Raw genomic sequence first — 18,515 nt, forward strand, 5'->3', positions numbered from 1 at the left:
TCGAGCATTTGATTCCGCACTCTTCTTGCTTTATCTACACTCTGAAAACAGAACTTCACCGATCGAAAAAAATCCATCAGAGCCAATCCTAATGGAAAGTCAACAGGACGAAAGTCCTATCTTTTACGAACAAGATCAACTCTATAACCTACGTGTACAAATTATTCGCCAGTGAGTTATGTAGGGTGACATCCACTAGGGATCTCGTTTAATACTCACATTGATTATATTGTTGAGTTGATTATATTGTTGGGAAGGCGTATCGTCTTCTTGGGCTTATATGTAGAGTGACTAGAGATCTGTGTGATCCTGATTGTTACCACGCTCTTTTTAAGTCTCTCCTACTGCCCGTGCTTGAGTTTGGCTCGGTTGCATGGAATTGCATCGGTGCCACCAATGTCACGCGCTTGAACTCTGTGTTTAACGTTACTTGAAAATTGCTGCAACGAGACATCCTGGTGATGAGCGCATCACACACTACTTTTCGTCTTTCTTGCTCCATAATAAAAACATGCGCGACGTCACTTTTTTGTATAAGTGTCTTCACAATCTCTTAGATGTTGATGCTGTAATTAGCCTATTGGACTTCAACGTACCACAACGTGCTGTTCGCCGCAACTCCTTGTTTTATGTGAACGATATATTGGCACGTCGATCTCCCTCAAGGCGTATTCAGATGTATTTCAATTCTTCTGTGTCACATGAACTCGATTTGTTTCATCCATCTTTTAGTGTTTATAGACACGACGTCTCACGTTGCATTGGGCCATTGACAGGTGCACTGCTGCGTAGGCATTTCTGTTTGCAGGCACCTTACTCAATAAACATTATTATTATTATTATTATTATTATTATTATTATTATTATTATTATCATAATTTCGGACATCTCCAATAGGACCAAGAGGGTTTAGCGGTTTGATGGGACCATTAGAACCTAAGGGTCTAATGGCTTGATGGGAGGCTCCACAAAAGTAAAAACATGAAAATAATTAAAATTTCTCTTTTTTCAGAGTCCCATCATGACACAATTTGATCTCTCTTGCTACCGTTCTTTTTTTTGTTTCCAAGGCTTTCAAAATATACAATGTGCGCAGCGCTTCAAGAAGTAAACAGAAAAAGTAAAAAAAAAAAGGAAAAGAGAAAGCGCTCTCCAGAACTGAAGGCCCAAAACGATGGCAGGGTTCATTCCCTTTGATGCATTGACATCAAAGTGGAAGTGGATGTAGATAGCACAACTATTATACTTCTAGCTTGTCTTCCGTGATTTGGCGAATCCCAGAGCCCTGTTTTGCTGCCGCGGTTAAATAGAAGGGGTGAGGTATCCAAATTTATTTAATTTACTCACACAAGCAACATTAAAGTGAGGAATGGCTTGGGGTCGTCTGTGTTTCTTACTGATTTTGGTTGAGACATTCTGTAGGTCCATCGAGAATCGAACTTCCGCAGTGCAATCGAGCGTCATTTTCTCTCTCGCAACACTCCATTCCATCAGAGAATTCCGTCAGAACTAGGATTTTTTTTTTAAACTGCCGACACGACTTAGCGTGAAAAACTAAACAGCGCCTTAGGAAGGGAGTTGCCTCAGGACAGAAGCCGCCGATATTTCGAACAGAGACTGTTCTTCTTCTGGGCACCGTCCTCATCATTGGCATGGTATTTAAAGGGTTAGGTGTGACGTGTTTAAAGGTTCATGCGAATTGTGGGTCAACAGCCCGGAGGGAAGAAAGGTCCGTACGGGTTTTTACGGCGGGAGAGTGCGACACCCTAGCGGCTGCCGGAAGTGGGTGAGTTCACCGCTTTGGCGGGATGGAAGGGTGCACTGTTAGCGACGCACAGTGATAGTTCCGGTGTCCCTTAGGTGTGCCTGGTAAGTGGAAGATACCGCTGTGTGTCGCCAACATTGCATCCGTCCACCCCTCCGAAAGAGTGAACTCACCCGCTTCCGGCGGCTGCTAGGGTGTCACACCGAAGAAAAAGTACTCTGCTTGCTTGTTCCGTAACCTTTTGTCCCAACCTGTACCTCCGATGTTGTCGCGCCAAAACAACAACGAAAAAAAAAAAAAGACCAAGCATCAAGAGCAAGTACACAAAGCCAGCTGCCATAAAAGCGAAACAACGCCATAAAAGTTCGATGACAGAGTGCAAACATACATTTCACGCAGAAGAGTGAGATTGTCGAAACATCCTGGTTCCAACTGTTGTAGCAGCATGACGGCGTACAGGTGACTGAAACGATAAAGGAAGGAGGATTATGGAGTGTAACAAACAACAAGACTGACTGAAGGGGCGCGTTTCAACTGTTAACGCTCGAGGTAAGCGTGGAAAATGGCATAACAAGTCTGGTGCCCGTGCGCTTTGTTTCGAAGCAGAAGGTGTTGCTAAAAGCTGCGCGACTCTCCCACGGGAAAAGGAAAAGAAAGAAAAAAGAATCACGAACCCGGGGAATTAATTGTAAGAAGAGAAGACATTTTTCTTTTTCCTTTAACTTGTTAGCAGGAAATGAATGTGATCACAGAAATGCAGAAAGCAAGATTAGGGAAAGATGTAAACGGATAAAATGCAGTTTGGGTTTGAGTCTCACAGCTAATTGTACAAGACCTACAAACAAGTAAACGACTGACAACAGGGTTGCGGAATGGGATCACCCATTCCATTCCAATTCCATTCCGAGGAATGAAGATTTGTGATAATTCAATTCCTTTCAATTCTTCGGAATGAAAAGATATGGTCAATTCCCACTCCTGGAATGGCTTGGTAACCCCATTCCATTCCTTTAATTCCACCAACGAAAGAATTAGGACCGGTAACCGTACTAGCCAGCCCAGCAGTGCTATAGAAGAGATTGACATTACCCAGCACGGAAAAAAGCACAAAGACAAGGTTGTTTCGCCCTCCTCCTCCTCCTCTTCATTGGCATCATTATTACTGGTGTTTTCCACTAAAGTAACTGGTGCAAGTGATGTGGGGTTGCGGGCCTCACACTAGTGAAGCCAAAATCTCCATTTTATTTTTTCTTAAAGGTACTGTAAAGCAGAACCGATCAAATGTCATTTAGTGTGACTATTCGATAGTCCAAGCCACCAGGACAAAAACTGCGCAAGTTTCATTCCAATCGACGGCGCAATCAATTAGAAAATTACAATTAAAGATTACGGGCAACACTGTACTAGGTATTCGAAATGAATCCGTACTCCTGACACATACGGCGGCAACCACATTGCATGCGTATAACGCTGGCCCCGACATAACAATCCACCACAATCCACTATGAAATCCGCCCCTGCAATCCACACAACGATCCACATCTGAGGATAAACGGATAAGCGAACTGAAATGAAATGCTGAGCCGTCGAAAAAAATGTGTCAGACGTCCAAGAAGCCAGACAGCGTCGGCACTTGTTTGTTCACAGAGGTTCACAGAGAGTTTGTTCGTTCGAAAGAGGCCGCGAACAGAAGGAGCGTGCAGGCGCAGCAGAGAAGTAGGGAGAGCCTCCATCGAACAGCGGCCAGCGCTGGGTTACTTCGCAAATACAGGGGTTAACAGGTTAAACTGTTAACAGGGGTTTCAGAACGCATAGGTAAACAGGAAAACTAATAATATGGTTACTAAAATAACGAAGTTCCGATGTAATAGTGTGTAATACCAATTTTCAGTGTTGCCTGCTGTACAGGGGGTTGTACGAATCACAAGCATTGATAATGATATTTAAAATATACTCTTGTGCTTACGTCGCTTAATTCACATACTCTCGTAAAATCCACTGCCTGTCTCTTGTATATTATGCGCTGACAAAAGAGCTTGCTGCGGAAATATTTTCTATGGAGTGAAAGTTTCCGCCATAAAGGTATAAAGCATGGCATAAAGGTAAAGGTGAGCTTGCTATAAACGTACGTACAACATACGACGGACCATGTACGAGATTTACACTCAGGCTCCTTCGTCACAGATCAATGTTCCACGCACAAATACTGCGGTGGGTGCCGATTTCGCCACTGTGGACCGTAAAATATTTTCGCTTAGCCACGATGATTGATCACGTAGCCATCCTATGCGGTTTCAATGCAAATTCATGCAAATGAGGCTTCACTAGACAAGCAGTGATAAAAGTGTTAAAAGATTAGTACACATGCACGGCACAATTGCTCTGCACCTCCGTTCTCACCAAACAAGTAGCTTCTTCTGTCAGATAGGCTGTGAGTATATATTCTCAGGGTTGCTCTCAGAGCCCCAAGATGCGATGGGCGACGCGTCAGGCGGCGGTCGCCCCATTATGGACCTGTTTCTACCACTAATGAAGAGATGACTCTGTCATCCCCCCGCAACACTACAAGGGTGAGCCTACCGGTCAAGCGGCCACGACAAGAGGACGAAAACCCACCTGAAGGGATCCTTCCTCCAGTGGAAAGTCCCGCTTCAGAGGACACTGAAATTGCTGAAGATGTTGAAATTGTTGAAGATGACAATCCCCGTCCATTTGAAGTCGTCACCTATAAGCGGAATCGTCCCTCGGGGATACCAGTTTTGTTCAAGCCTACCAGCCCTGATTTCTCGTTTTTGCAGGTTAATCCAAACCTCGTTGCAAGTGACATCGTTCAGCGAACTCAAGAGAACGTGCTGTCTCACCGCATAACCAATGACCGGGTACTGGTTATTAAAGTCCCCTCGGAAGGCCCTGCTAATAGCCTTTTAGGCTCATCCTCTGTTGCCGGGGTTGATGTCCAAGCGTATATACCGGCTTCCTATCTCAAGTCAATGGGGTGAATTACCAACGTTTCCAAGTAGTATTCCGAAGCCCAGCTCTTGGACTATCTCCGTCCTTTTGGGTCATCCACGTGAGGCGTGAAGTTGGGTACTCAAGAGAAGAGGACGGCTCTTCCATTGCGCGCCAGAAGCCCAGCGTAATTCTAACTTTCGCACCGGGCCGTCCCCTCCCTAGGGATGTGCCCCTGGGCTTTACTTGTCATCCTGTCATGGAGTATACTGCACCTGGCGTGCAATGTTTCGATTGCCAGCGTTTCGACCTCTACGCTCGCGAATGTCGTGGAAGTCAACGATGCAAGATATGCTCCGGGCCGCATATTTTAAGGCGTGTACATCTCGTAGGGAACCGAGGTGCGCTAATTGTGGTGGCTCTCACACTGCCTCCTATGGAGCTTGCGAGGTCGCCAGGGCTGCAACTGCCGCCCGGTTAAAGAAACCTCGGTTGCGAACCCTGACTATGTGAAGCCTGTTGGGCCCGGGTAGCAGCAGAGGCCCGCTTCTCGGAAGTGCCACACGCAAGAGTCTTGCTCTAGGAATCAGAGGCCTTATGCTTCGGTGGTTGCTGGAAGGTCCAGACCAATCAATGACCAATATGTCAATCGTCCGCCTGATGCTCAGGTGCAAGTGCAACGTTCCTCCTCTGCAAGCCCTCCTCTGCGTGCACCTGACAAGGCGGTTGACCTGGGTCCAAGGATGGTAGCTCTGAGCCAGTGTTGGCTGTAATTGTTCCTTTAATATTTGCTGCCCTTCGTGCCATTATCCGTTCTCAACCAAAGTCACAGCGCCTACCGGAGGTGGAAGCCCTGCTTTCACTTGAACCGTCGCTAGGTCTTGTTTCACCAGTGTCCTGCCCCACTGCTTGTGATAGGAAGTGAATATGAGAGAACCACAGTCTTTCAATGGAACTGCAACGGTTTGATGCGGAAATTAGGAGACTTTCGGAATTTTGTGTACAGACACCAGCTCCCAATCCTTGCGCTTAGTGAGCCTCGTGTGAGCCCGACGCTTCGGCTGTCTAATTACGTACTGTATACTTCGCAGAGGACTGCTGGGTTCAGTTGGGCTCTGTTGGCTGTGCGGAAGGACATCGTCTCTGACGTTTGGCGTGTTTCTACCGATGATGACTTCGAGTTTGTTACTTGCCGTGTCAAACTAGGGAATCAGCGTCTGACTGTTGTGAGTGTGTATGTTGCACCAAGCGTTCATATCCCGGAGCGTCAAATGCAAGCCTTTTTCATGTCCCTGCCTTCACCTTTCATCGTTTGCGGAGACTTCAATTCCCATAATGTGTTGTGGGGAAGTACCCAGAAAGATTCAAGAGGTCGGTGCATTGAGAGTTGTCTCGAGGAAGCCGGGGCAATAAGTCTAAACGATGGGTCCCCTACTTTTTTCCGTGGCCCATCATATCAAAGCTGTCTTGATGTCACCTTCTATTCCGGTCAAGTTTACAGTCAAGCGCGTTACATGCACTTGATGACGAACCCTGATGCCATAGGCAGCGACCACTTGCCAGTTTTGATATCTCATTCGCTCACAGTTAGACGACACCGTAGGGTGCGAGTAGTGGACTGGAATATGTTCAGTGCACATTCAGAGATTACTGTTGGAGGTACCGACGTGAAAAGCTTTCGGGCACAGATGTCAGCAACTCTTCACCACTCATCGAAACTTATCTCTGCTCCGAAACTTCACTCGTCGGTTGATGCGGAGTATGAGCGTCTTCGTGCTCTCCGTCGACGCGCAGAGAGGCGGTTCCGCAGATCTGGAAACCTTCAAGACTACCGTGAGGCCTGCAGGATGAAAACTGTCATTCGTCGACACTTAGCCATGTTATCACGCAGAACTTGGAAGTCTTTTTGCGAATCCCTTGATCCGCACGCAACCACGTACGGGGCGTGTCTGGCATCTAGTAAAGTCCTTAGGATCGCACGTGTCTCAGTCTTTCCTGTTTCGGACGTTGTCCTTACATCAGGGCATCTCTGAAATCGCTGCCGGCGAAGAATTCTGCCAGATGCTGCTCAAGCCGTCAGCAGCTGCTTCCTCTCGCCGGTACCAGCTCGCAACCGAGGCAGCTCTCCAGGCCGTAGACCTTACGAGAAGTGCAGCTTATCCCATCCTGGACACTGATATCAACGCTCAGGAGTTACAAACAGCGATCCGGTCGTCTCGCCGGGGGACAACGCCAGGGCCGGACGGAATAACATACCATACGGTGGCACGTCTTGGCCCAGTAGCCTTTTGTGTCCTTTTGCAAATAATTAACAACCTCTGGAGCCTTGGCTTTGCGCCTGAGTCTTGGAAGGTGTCTCAAGCTGTGCCTGTTCAGAAGCCTGGGAAGCCTCCGCATGCGGTTGACTCTTTTCGTCCCATAAGTCTCACCAGCTGCTTATGCAAGATTATGGAGCGCCTTAATTGTTCTTAATCGAATTGAGTGGTTCTTGGAGTCTCGCAACTGCCTTCCCCGGGCTATGGCCGGTTTTAGGAGAGCACGATGCACGATGGACTGTGTTGTTGACCTCGTCTCATCAGTTGAGGAAGAGCGTGAGCAAGGAAAGATTACTGCGGCCGTGTTTCTTGATATCAAGAGGGCATATGACACTGCTAGTCACGCTCATGTCTTGCATGGGTTGTTCTCGCTGGGAATAATGGGCAGAGCGCTAAGATGGATTGCCAGCTACCTCAGTGGACGAGCGGTCTTCATGCGTACCAGCGAAGGAGACACACAGAAGTTCAGAGTGGTTTCTGGCGTTCCTCAAGGGGGTGTGCTTTGCCCCACACTTTTCAACGCCTTGTTGACTGCCCTCCCATCTCTCTTACCGCGAGGAGTGCACATTAGCAGCTATGCGGATGATATATGTCTATGGTCATCCGGTAAGCAGTGGCCAGCGCTGTGCGTGCGTCTGCAGAATGCTCTCGACATAGTTGCTGACTTTCTGACTCAGAGGGGAATGGACATCTCGCACCAAAAGACGGTGTGGTTACCTTTCACTAGAAAACGTCTTCAGGACATTCATCTTCAAGTCAACGGGCAACACCTGCGTAGAGTCACTCATCATCGCTTTCTAGGGATCGTCGTTGACAGATCGCTGTCCTGGTCTGCAGAAGTACGGCACATCAATGAGAAGACTGACTCTACTGTTAATGTAATGCGATACATCCGCGGCATGCGGTGGGGAGCGTCGTCCAAAGCTATCATGACTCTACATCGCTCCGTGATTCGCCGACTATTGGCGTATCATGTCCCGATTTTACATGGCTTGTGTAGCACTACAGAGTCTGTCCTCGAGAGTGTACTGGTCAAAAGCGTCAAAGTATGCTTAGGTGTCCACGCATCCACATCAAACAAGCTGGCGATTGCTGAGGCCAGGGAACCACCGCTGGCAGCCCTTCAGATGCAAGAGTCACTTCGGCATTTCGCCCGTTGGTCTACGCGGCATAATCGCCACTACCTAGTTCATGCCATGCATCAGAGGTCGTGCTCCTCCTCCTCCTCACAAGCTCTCCAACCATACCGTGGTACCATACCCCGACATAGGCGGCTCAAGTCACCGCTTCCTGTCTGGAGTATGGCGATCCCGAGGGTAAGGCTGACGGTTCCGAATCTCTCTGTGAAGGAATATGTACCTATCTGTTTCCAGCGGCAGCCAACTGCCGACTTAATATATAACATCCGAAACCGAATGGTAGTATACACAGATGGCTCCACTACAACGACTGGATCGACGAGTGCCTGTATCATACCTGCCTATGGTGTTGAAAGTGGAGTGCGTTTGTCCTATGCGACATCGTCGACAGCAGCTGAACTGTACGCTCTGTTCATGGCTATGGAATATATAGTGTCGGCTAATTCACGGACCAACTGGGTTATTATCTCGGATTCGCAGGCTGCTCTGCAGTCCCTTGTTTCTGCAGGAACTACCAGTGCTGGCAACCCTGTAATTGCTGATGTCGTAAAACTACAACTGTAAATGTCCTTTCAATGGATTCCAGGACATTGCGGCATACCTGTGCGTGATGCGGCTGATGCGGCGGCACGCAGAGCACATCAGAAGCGTGCGTCACAACTCATATATTTCACCACGTCCGACGCTAGGGCCATGTTGACTGCTTTGTGTCGCCAACCCAACTGGCTGAGGCACAGTGGCTCTCTGGCAGGGCTCGCGCCTGGCTGCTACACCTCGTTGACCCGGAGCTTGCCTCTACTTTCCCGACATCCGTTTGCGTCACTTTACCACCGGCTCCGCCTCAACGTGCCCTACAGCTGACGTCTTCACAAGCTTGGAAAGGCGGATTCACCCAACTGTGGCACCTGTCGGACTGTTGAGGACACTGAACATATCTTATTATCCTGTCCACGGTATCAGCAGCACAGACAAATCTCTACAAGCTTCCTTAGCTCGGCTGGATGGCAGACCATTTGATGTCGTTAAGGTTCTGGGCCCTTGGACACCCGACCATCAGTTTCACGCCATGCAAGCGTTCGTGCGATTTTGCGCAGACTCCAACTTGGTGGACACAGTGTGACTGACAGTGTATGTGGACAGCATGTGTGGACAGTGTGAGTTGGTTTTATTGTAGATAGCCATTTGTGCTTTCCTAAGTGATCTGGAGTAGCCGGCTCTCGTAATGAGTGCCTATTTCTCAATTTTTTTCTTTTCTAATCAACTCAACTAAACTCGAAAGCACAATCGTGCCGTAAAGCTTGCGGCAAAATCGGAAGTAGTTGGCGTCTGCAGTATCCTAACTATATACTGTAGTTAACTACTCGAAATAGTAGTTTAACTACATGTAGTTAACTACTAGCCATCACTGGTCATAGCGGTCGCGCGACGTAAGCCCACGAAATATCACTAACGTAAGATCCTCACATACGAGCCTTTCGATCACCGCCGTAATCTCCAAGCACTCCATTTGTTTCATAAACATTTTCACTCGTCGTCCGCTTACTCTCCCTTACATCCGTCCAGCGCGTTACACAAGCCAACGCTTGAATAACGCTAGGAAATGTGAACTGTTCCTCTCCCACAGCAACTCCTTTTTTTTCTTTTCCTTCTTTCCACGTGCCATTCGACTATGGAATTGTTTGCCCTCATCCATCACCTCAGTTGTAAATCATTCATCATTCAAAACCGTTCTCCACTCTTTTTTTTTCCTTTGTAGTATTACCAATCAATGCTATTCTTGTTATGCAACTAGTTGAACAAGAAAGAACTGATGTTCTGAGGCCGGAACAACATAGAAGGGACAAATACATACAAGGCCTCAGGCCTCATTTGAGGCCTTTGTTCCTTCTATGTTGTTCTAGCCTCAGAACATCAGTTCTTTCTTGTTCAATCAGTTGCCGCCTGCGTCGATCCCGTCGTATGAATGCGTGTATGAGTGTGCAAAAATGTAAGAATGAAAGGAGGATGAGTGAGAAAGAGTGGCTGGTTTGTCCCTTCACATGACGCACCATGGAAATCACTGAGAAGGCGTGTTAGCTTAGCTCAATTGGTATAGCCCTGGACCGGCAATCCAGAAGATGTGGGTTCGAGTCCTAGAGCTGGCTAACCTTTTCAGTGACTTTCATCTTTCATCATGCAACTAGTTGTTTGTGACCTTGTATTATTTTTCCAGTGTTAATACATTTCCTGTCTTTTTCTTTTTTTTTTACTGTTCTGTAATCATTTTCATTTCTGTTATGCGTTCTCCATGTAATGCCGCTAGGCCCTTGGAGCACCACAATAAAATACGATAAGAACTGATTACATACATCTGAAAGGAAAGGCACGACTGTATACTGACTATAGGGCTGTGTGAATGTTGGGATTTTTCGAATACTGAAACGACTAATTGCATATTGGAAAAGAATTTCGAATCGTAGCCATGACTCTTCCAACTGGAATATACTCGAGTATGCATGATGGAAAGCAACTGTTCCGATTAAAGTCTCTGTCTGACTTTTTCGACGAATGCCATATTTCGATCAATACTCGAATAGTTTGGAAAGGCCACTCGTACGCCTAAAAAGGCCAGAAGCGAGCGCACAGAACCAAGCGGGTACTAATTCATACTAGGATCTGCGAAAGTGTGCCACTTATGTTTGCTTCATATCCGTATATTCTCGGCACATGTGTTCATTTGCTTTGAGTGCTAGCTTGCCGTTTCGGTTTCAAAATTACCATTCGCACAGGACAGCCCTAGAACTGACGTTTGGAAGATAACAACGCCAGAGAATATTCGGACGATCTCGAAGCTTGTAGGGCAGGTTCCCCCAATTACTATTCAAGGCCAAGTGAGGTGAGACTGTCAGGAAAATCTTCATGGTCGGAGACAGAGGCAATTTGACTAATGAATTTATTCCAGTCTTCGTTTGCTCCAGTAACGAAAATATTTCAAAACAGTCTCCTTGCAGCTTTATTTTGTGCAGACGGTCGGGTCTATTTGAAATATACTGCAGTTTAAGCGAGTATTTCTCGCGAGCTATTTCCATTTTTCTGATAGTAAATATCATAGAGTAAATTCATGCGGGCTTTCCTTCTTCGTGAAAGTAGAGGCGCCCAGTACAGTTAGATGAGATGAGTGGAACGAACTGGTGGTGAATATTGGTTATAAATAATTAAATTTTGCTGTGTCTTTTTAAATTTCTTTCTGGTCTCTCGATTAGGAGCTGAGTAGCAGAGTTCCAGACTGGTGCTGCGTATTCTAGTATTCGTCGCACACATCTTAAATAGACGCATGCTGTAATTTCCGGATGGAAATCCTTTAAGTTTCTTTCTGTGGAAATTATAAAAAAAAAACGCCCTCTTAACATTTACAGGTGTCTGTAGCACAGTCTGCTAAGCCTCGTGTGTATGCGCTTAGTCTTGTGGCAGCTTAGACTTTGTTACGATATTTAATTTGCAGTTTTCTAACAATTTCGCCAGCTCCTGTGGCATAGTCATAGTGGTTAGGATGATCGCTTTCCACGTCGAGACTGGAAGGAGGCACGCGCTCGAATCTTTTTTTATTATTCCGTGTTAGCGCAGCGAAGCAACTGTTGCTTTGAACGCCGTACAGACGTGGACAGATGGAGAGATGACAGCAGAAAGGGGTGGGAGTACATAGGGGGGTTAGTATGCGTCCTGGGCCGACTTCAAGGGGAACTATGCCGACATTCGTCTGGAGAGTCTTCGGAAAATCCAGGTGGTAGGATTGGAAACCCATGTTGGTTTGAAATAGTGCTGATTAGATGGAAATAGTTGGTGTGCTTGTCACCTTCCCTACTCTGGCTTCCTGGGGCTCATTCATTCATTCATTTTTTTGAGTTTCAGTTGTCACTTCCAGAGATAGGAACCGTCACTTTCTGGGATTCGGTTCGGGTTCAAGCATATCGGCTGAGGTGCGGGTTTAGAGCTGACAAAATAAAGAACCATGAAAGAGGGAAGTCACTGAAAAGGTTATCCAGTTCTTGGACTCGGACCCATATCTTCTGGAGTGCCGGTCCAGTGCTCTACCATTTGAGCTAAGCTAACACAAGTCTGAAACAACTTCCAAGGGTGCTTCATTTGAAGGGACAAACACATCCGCTCACTCACTCGATTCCCACTTTCACTCTTACATGATTTCTCATTCACACACATATTCATATGACGGGGCGACGCAAGCGGCACCTGTTGAATATGATGGAAAGTGTTCCAAGCACGAACAGGGTCCCTCTTGACCCAGAAGAGGAGGCAAGACCTTTTCGACGAACCGGACACCAAATGCACAGTTTGTGGCGCCCATTTGGAAGATGTTGAGCACGTCGTCATATCGTGTCCAGGATTACCCGGTGGCGCAAGAAGTTGCGACCTATTCCAGGCTCTCGGTTTTACCATGCAAAGAAAGACAGCCAGGCGGAATAAAGACAAGACAGAACGAGAAACAGGCCCACAAACCGTGACTACTGACGTGAACCACAGAGCAGAGCATGAAGCTTTTGAAAGAGCGGAAGTGGAAGCCACCAAGCGCCGCCTGGTGACATGGAGGAGACGCAAACCGTGAAGAAGCAACGAACATTTTAAACTAGACTTTTCTTTCTGTTATCTGGTGTGTATTTTATGAGTGTATGTTTAGTGTATTTTATTTAGTCCCAGAGGCTATGGCGAACCTTCTACCAGAAGTCGAGCATAGCCCACCCTGACTCAAAAGGGATAGGACATGGCTACTACTACTACTAGTGATGTCCTGAAGCTGGAACACAGAAAAATGACGATTCGTGTTCAGCTCCGGTTTCGACCCCCGGTCATTTCATGACCATTCGTAGTCGTAGATACAGGCTATTGCTTATTAAGGATGCCATACTATCCCAACTAGATCCCCGCACGGGCCCAGGCCCGCGGCCCGAGCCGCGGGCCGGGCCGGACTTGTTATTGGCTGTGTGCTCCGGGCTGTGCCGGACACGGGCCGACAAACATGCTTCCGAGAGTCATGCTCGACTGCGTCACGCAGTTATAATTTCACAAAATGGGGGACTATTATGCGTATGATTCGACCCTCCATAACATTATCAAAGCCACTTCACACTGCTCCTGACTCTTCACGTAATTCGCAAACACGTTTGCAAAGCTTGGTGAGAGGGGTAGGGATCGCGGGAATGACTTTGTCGACATCCTCTACCTCCACAAAAACTTGGTAGTGTAACGATAACGCGCTTGCCCGCGTGCGTTCTGGATTTAATTTGGTCTCGTGCTGTTTTGGTGTTGAACGGACAGGGGCCCTATTCCGAGCTGCTGTCGAGCGGCGGCGACGGTGTCGATAGAGGAGCATCTGTAGAAGACGATAACGAGCACCGGGAACGACACCTGCCACTTTGGGCATTCCCATGTAGCTTTTAACGACAGTGCGCTTAGTTTGTTGGCTGTCTTTAGAGGTTAAGACTTCTGAGAACGAGACGTCGCACTCTGAGTCAATAGTGTAGCAAGAGGAGAATCACGCAGAATGCCTTATTTTGGAAGCAGACGGCGACGCGTTGACGATGGAGAAGTCTCGCGCTTCTCGCTCAACGCACGAATAATATGAAATTGTGTTGCTGTTCGTGATAGAGCACCGCAGTTTAGTCACGGACGTTTTGCTGGCGACCTGCACGCAATTAGAATCAGTGGACAGAATTAGACGCGATATTAAATTCCCAGAGAAGGAGCTCCGCAGGACAGTTAACAAGTGGATAAATGTAAGCTTTAGGCAGACCTTTGTGTATTGTTTGATATATATTATAGAGGTGGGGCGGGGGGGGGGGGGGGGTGTGGAGAATTGTCTCTGTAGCAAAGTGGTTTCAATAAAGACGTTTCATCTGATACAAACCCGTTGTCGCCCGATCTAAACTCCGGCGCCAACCGTGGTTGTGTTTAGCCACGCGAAGTAACTTGCAGCTGTCTTGACAGCTCTCGCTCCGCTTAACGACAGTATCATCCACCATATCGACAGGGATGGAGGCTGTCGTTCCCGTGAGCGACACCGTCGCTTATGGGCGACGAGTTTGAAGCGCAGGGAATACCAAATTCTCTTCGATAGCGTTACGTTGCGTCACATACCACGTGTTCTCGCTCCCAAACGACACGTTCGCGCTACCGACTTAGATCGGAATAGGCCCCAGTTCTTGTATGTTTGTGGCGGTGCCTTCTCTTCTTATAAATTTACTTATTAATTTGTTTGATAAGCGCTAGAAAGGCGTACGTCACGGCTGGGAATACTAGGCCGGGAATCGCTGAATCGCCGGGCCGGATCGGGCTGTACGCACTGGGCCACAGGGCCGGCCGCGCCGGGCCGCATAATAACGTGAAGTTCCGGGCTCGAGCCGGGCCATTTTTCAATGCTCCCGGGCCGGGTCGGGCCCGGAAAAGTCGGCCCGTGCAGAGCTCGAATCCCAACCTCCAGCAGCTGTGAGGAGGCTAAAGGTGGTGGTGGTGGTGCTTCTAAAAGATCTTGCCGTTGTCAGCCTCACAGAGGTGGGCAACGTCACGATTAACGCTCAAATGTGCCACCTGGGCAGACTTCAAAGGGGATTGTGCCGAGATGCTGACATATGTATGAAAGTGTCTGAGGAAAACCCAGAAAAGAAACCCAGACTGCACAGCCGGCACCTGGATTCGAGCCCGGGTACCTCCCAGTCTGGACGTCACATGGCGCGGCCAGCACGCTAACCTCGCTATTTCCCTCTGCTGAAGAGCCCCCCAATCAGAGCGAAACAATCGTCCACAATGGCTCCGATAAAGGGCCAATAAAGTGTAAACATTTCTCCTGGCACAACATAAGATGCCCTTACCCTGACATCAAGACAAATGGAACGGGAAAGGGCAACATACGCATACCTTTTCCCTATCCTTCTTAGGAAGTGCGACTGTGCGGAAAGGCCTGGGATTTGTCCCCTCATGCGATCTGCCGCGGTGATTGGACAAATCGTTCGAGGCATAGACCAATAAGAGCGCGCCCCGCATAGTCCCGCCTCTTGAGAAGCAGAGGAGAGGGAAAGTGTAAATTGCGGTTTCTTTCGCTCATAAGCGACGGAAGACGCAACGGAAGAATCGCGTTCCTTTTGCGTTGTGTCAACGTCATTCCACCAGGAGAAAGTTTCACCTTAGTGCCCCTTTAACAACCAAATGCATGCTGTGCACCCATTGGCATTCGTTCCTTTTTTGTTTTTTTAGGTTGCGTGTTAGCACCCGCAAAGTAACTGCGTACAGACGTGGACAGTCTCCTCTTGGTCTTTGTTAAGTTGCTCTTATAAAATGATAATCAAGCCAAAATTGCCGCACTGCTTAGAAGGAGAGGGGGACGGGGACAGGGTGTAAATATGCGTTTTGTGCCGACTTCAAAGGGAACTGTGCCGACATTCCTCTGGAAGGCCTGCAGGAAAACTCGGGGAAAACTTCAGATAACCCAGGCGGTGGTAGGATCCAGGCCCAACATCCGTTTCTTTTACTTTCTTTTCTTCGTCGTCTTCTTTTTTTTTTTTTTTTTCAATGCTCATATTTTGTCTACGTCCGTCAATTCAAAAGTTAGCTATCTCGTTTCGCTTTGGATCCCCAGCGAGCGGAACCTCCTGCGCGACGAGAATGCTGTTGATCAGCGCCCTAATACTTATCGATCAACAACCCACCGTTGTCGGAGGAGAAAACCTTTCCCCACTAGAAGCGGAGGAAAAACAGAAGACAGGATGACACAGCCGTTGTGTCGCGACGAGCTCACATGTATTCCAGATAACCCAGACAGCTGCCTACAGCGAGGCCCCAATGGGAGCCGAAGGCTGTGTCACACCGTGAAAACTTCCGTCGCACAAATTAGATTATGGCTGAGCCGTTCCCATATAAGCAAGAAGAAGAAAAAGAAGGTAAATTCGATCATGCAACTTACATGGTAATCGTATTTTGTATGTGGGACGAGATTACCCACACGCCTGAATGCTTTCACGGGATTGTGGGAGGTTAGAAGCGTGTGTGGAAACGGAGATGTACATTAAACATGTTGCGAACAGAATTTGGCATGCACTGAGAGTAGTTACTGAACTTGGCACTGAACCTACTCTGTTCTGTTTGGAGAAACTTCTTCATGTGCATTTTTACCAGCAGCATGGCCGAGCGGGTGGTAGCCAAGGTCGTGCTGAGGACTGGGAGGTTGTGGGTTCGAATCCTACCACCGGATGGGCTGTCTGCGGTTTACTCTTGCTTTTCCGGTGACTTTCTAGACGCATATGTCGGCACAGTTCCCCCTGAAGTCGGCCCAGGACGCATACAACCCCGCTGTCCCCCACTCCTTCCAGCTGTTCTCTCTCCATCTGTTCACATCTGTACGCCGCTCATAGCCACAGTTGCTTCGCGGCGCTAACACGGAATAAAAAAAATCATGCATTTTCCGAGTTATCTCTGGCAGCAGCGCAGCCATAAAAATATTTTGGGAAAGATTCCACGGAAATTTTACAGCGTAGAAAGGATTTCACCCTCGCCAACAGGTCGAAGATGGAAGCAAATTAAAGCGACACTTCCGAGGATTGTTCGATTCCGTTATAATACGATAAGCCTTCTTCTCTAAATCGAACATCTGCGCGAACTCTTTATCGGCACTGTAGACATAAAATCGCACTTTAAAGGATGCTCGTTGAGCACGTGACCGGTATCACAATAGCAGTGATGGCCACTGACTACTTCTACAGTAGTTTAACTATAACTACTAACTACTTCGCGATGGAGTAGTTTAACTAGCAGTTCGACTACTTTTCGTGGGAGCAGTTAGAACTACTTCTTTAACCACCACAATGTATTTTAACTACATCTATAACTACTTAACGTTGTCCATCAACACCAATCCCTTGTAGTGTTCTTGGACACCTCAATATGAATCACAAGCAGTGATAATGATATTTAAAATATACTCTTGTGCCTACGTCGCCTAATTCACATACTGTCGTAAAATCCACTGCCTGTGTCTTGTATATTATGCGCTGACAAAAGAGCTTGCTGCGGAAATATTTTCTATGGAGTGAAAGCTTCCGCTATAAAGGTACGTACAACATACGACGGTCTATGTACGAGATTTACACTCAGGCTCCTTCGTCACAGATCAATGCGCCACGCGCAAATATTGTGGTGGGCGCCGATTGCGTCACTGTGGACCGTGAAATATTTTCGCTTAGCCACGGCGATCGATCACGTAGCCATCCTATGCGGTTTCAATGCAAATTCATGCAAATGAGGCTTGACTAGACAAGTATTAAAAGTGAAGGCTTAGTACACATGCACGGCACAATTGCTCTGCACCTCCGTTCTCATCAAACAAGTAGCTCGAGGTAAAAGTCGGAAGCACAATCGTGCCGTAAAGCTTGCGGCAAAACCGGAAGTAGTTGGCGCCTGCAGTAACCTAACTACTGTAGTTAACTACTCGAAATAGTACTTTAACTAGTAGTTGCCACTACATTTCTGCAAGTAGTTGAAAACTACTTTTTAACTACAATCAGGTAGTTTAACTACATGTAGTTAACTACTGGCCATCACTGCAAAATAGTAAGGAAAAGTTGGTATATCTTACAGCGCTTCCAGGGACTGTTGATAGGCCGCAAGAGCACCACGGCGGACGACTTGAATCGGCGCCCATTCCAGTGTCCTGCAAGACAAACGAAAACGGACGAATCATTTTGAATGTCGAGTGTATATTGCCCACGATGAAGAAAATGCATCATTGTGCACGATCACTCATAAATTCGTGATGGCTATTCCAAAAAGTGTCTGTGTGCAGCCATCCGAAGAACGCGCTGAACGCATACATTCTCGCCCAATTTTTCTTCAATCCCAAATGAACCAATCTCCATTTCAGGGGCTATTTTCTATATAGCCAGTAACAAATACGCTGTTGAAATATTCACCGTGGATAGTCGCCGTTCTTCCATCATCTACTCGAGACAGAAATGGCAATGTTTAGGCTGATTTTTATTTTTCTCAAAGTAAAAATAATGGAAAAATGCGTATTCCGACACCCGATATATTATTCATGGGGTCGAAAGAAGAAACGGAGCACAGTTCGCTGAGCACTATTTTTACAGATAAGATAGTCGGACATTGGCTGGCTTAATGCGTTTGTAAGGTATCCAGTTCTTCAAATAAAAATAAGACGTCACCTTGAATGCGGCTTTTGAAAGGAGGGAAAAGGAGCCATCTAAGAAATGCATTGGGCTTCGTTTGAAACGAAAACCGTTCGGCAACCCGCTACACTCCCTTTGAGGAGCAAGTTTCTCTATTTTATCGATGCGTTGAAAAGGAAAG

The 18,515-nt window shown here is 47.3% G+C and overlaps 1 protein-coding gene across 1 annotated transcript in view; it reads right to left on the reverse strand.

Annotated features, from left to right (window-relative positions):
- LOC135392516 (uncharacterized) overlaps positions 1–18,515 on the reverse strand; it is a 381,438-nt gene that overhangs the window by 72,904 nt on the left and 290,019 nt on the right. The window contains exons 2-3 of the mRNA XM_064623223.1: positions 17,785–17,859; positions 2,154–2,228 (exon numbers count right to left, since the gene is read on the reverse strand). Coding sequence (XP_064479293.1) covers positions 2,154–2,228; positions 17,785–17,859 — 150 coding nt within the window. The remainder of the gene's footprint in view (positions 1–2,153; positions 2,229–17,784; positions 17,860–18,515) is intronic.

The sequence above is a fragment of the Ornithodoros turicata genome, chromosome 4 (assembly GCF_037126465.1).
Source record: "Ornithodoros turicata isolate Travis chromosome 4, ASM3712646v1, whole genome shotgun sequence".
Taxonomy (NCBI): Eukaryota; Metazoa; Arthropoda; class Arachnida; order Ixodida; family Argasidae; genus Ornithodoros; species Ornithodoros turicata.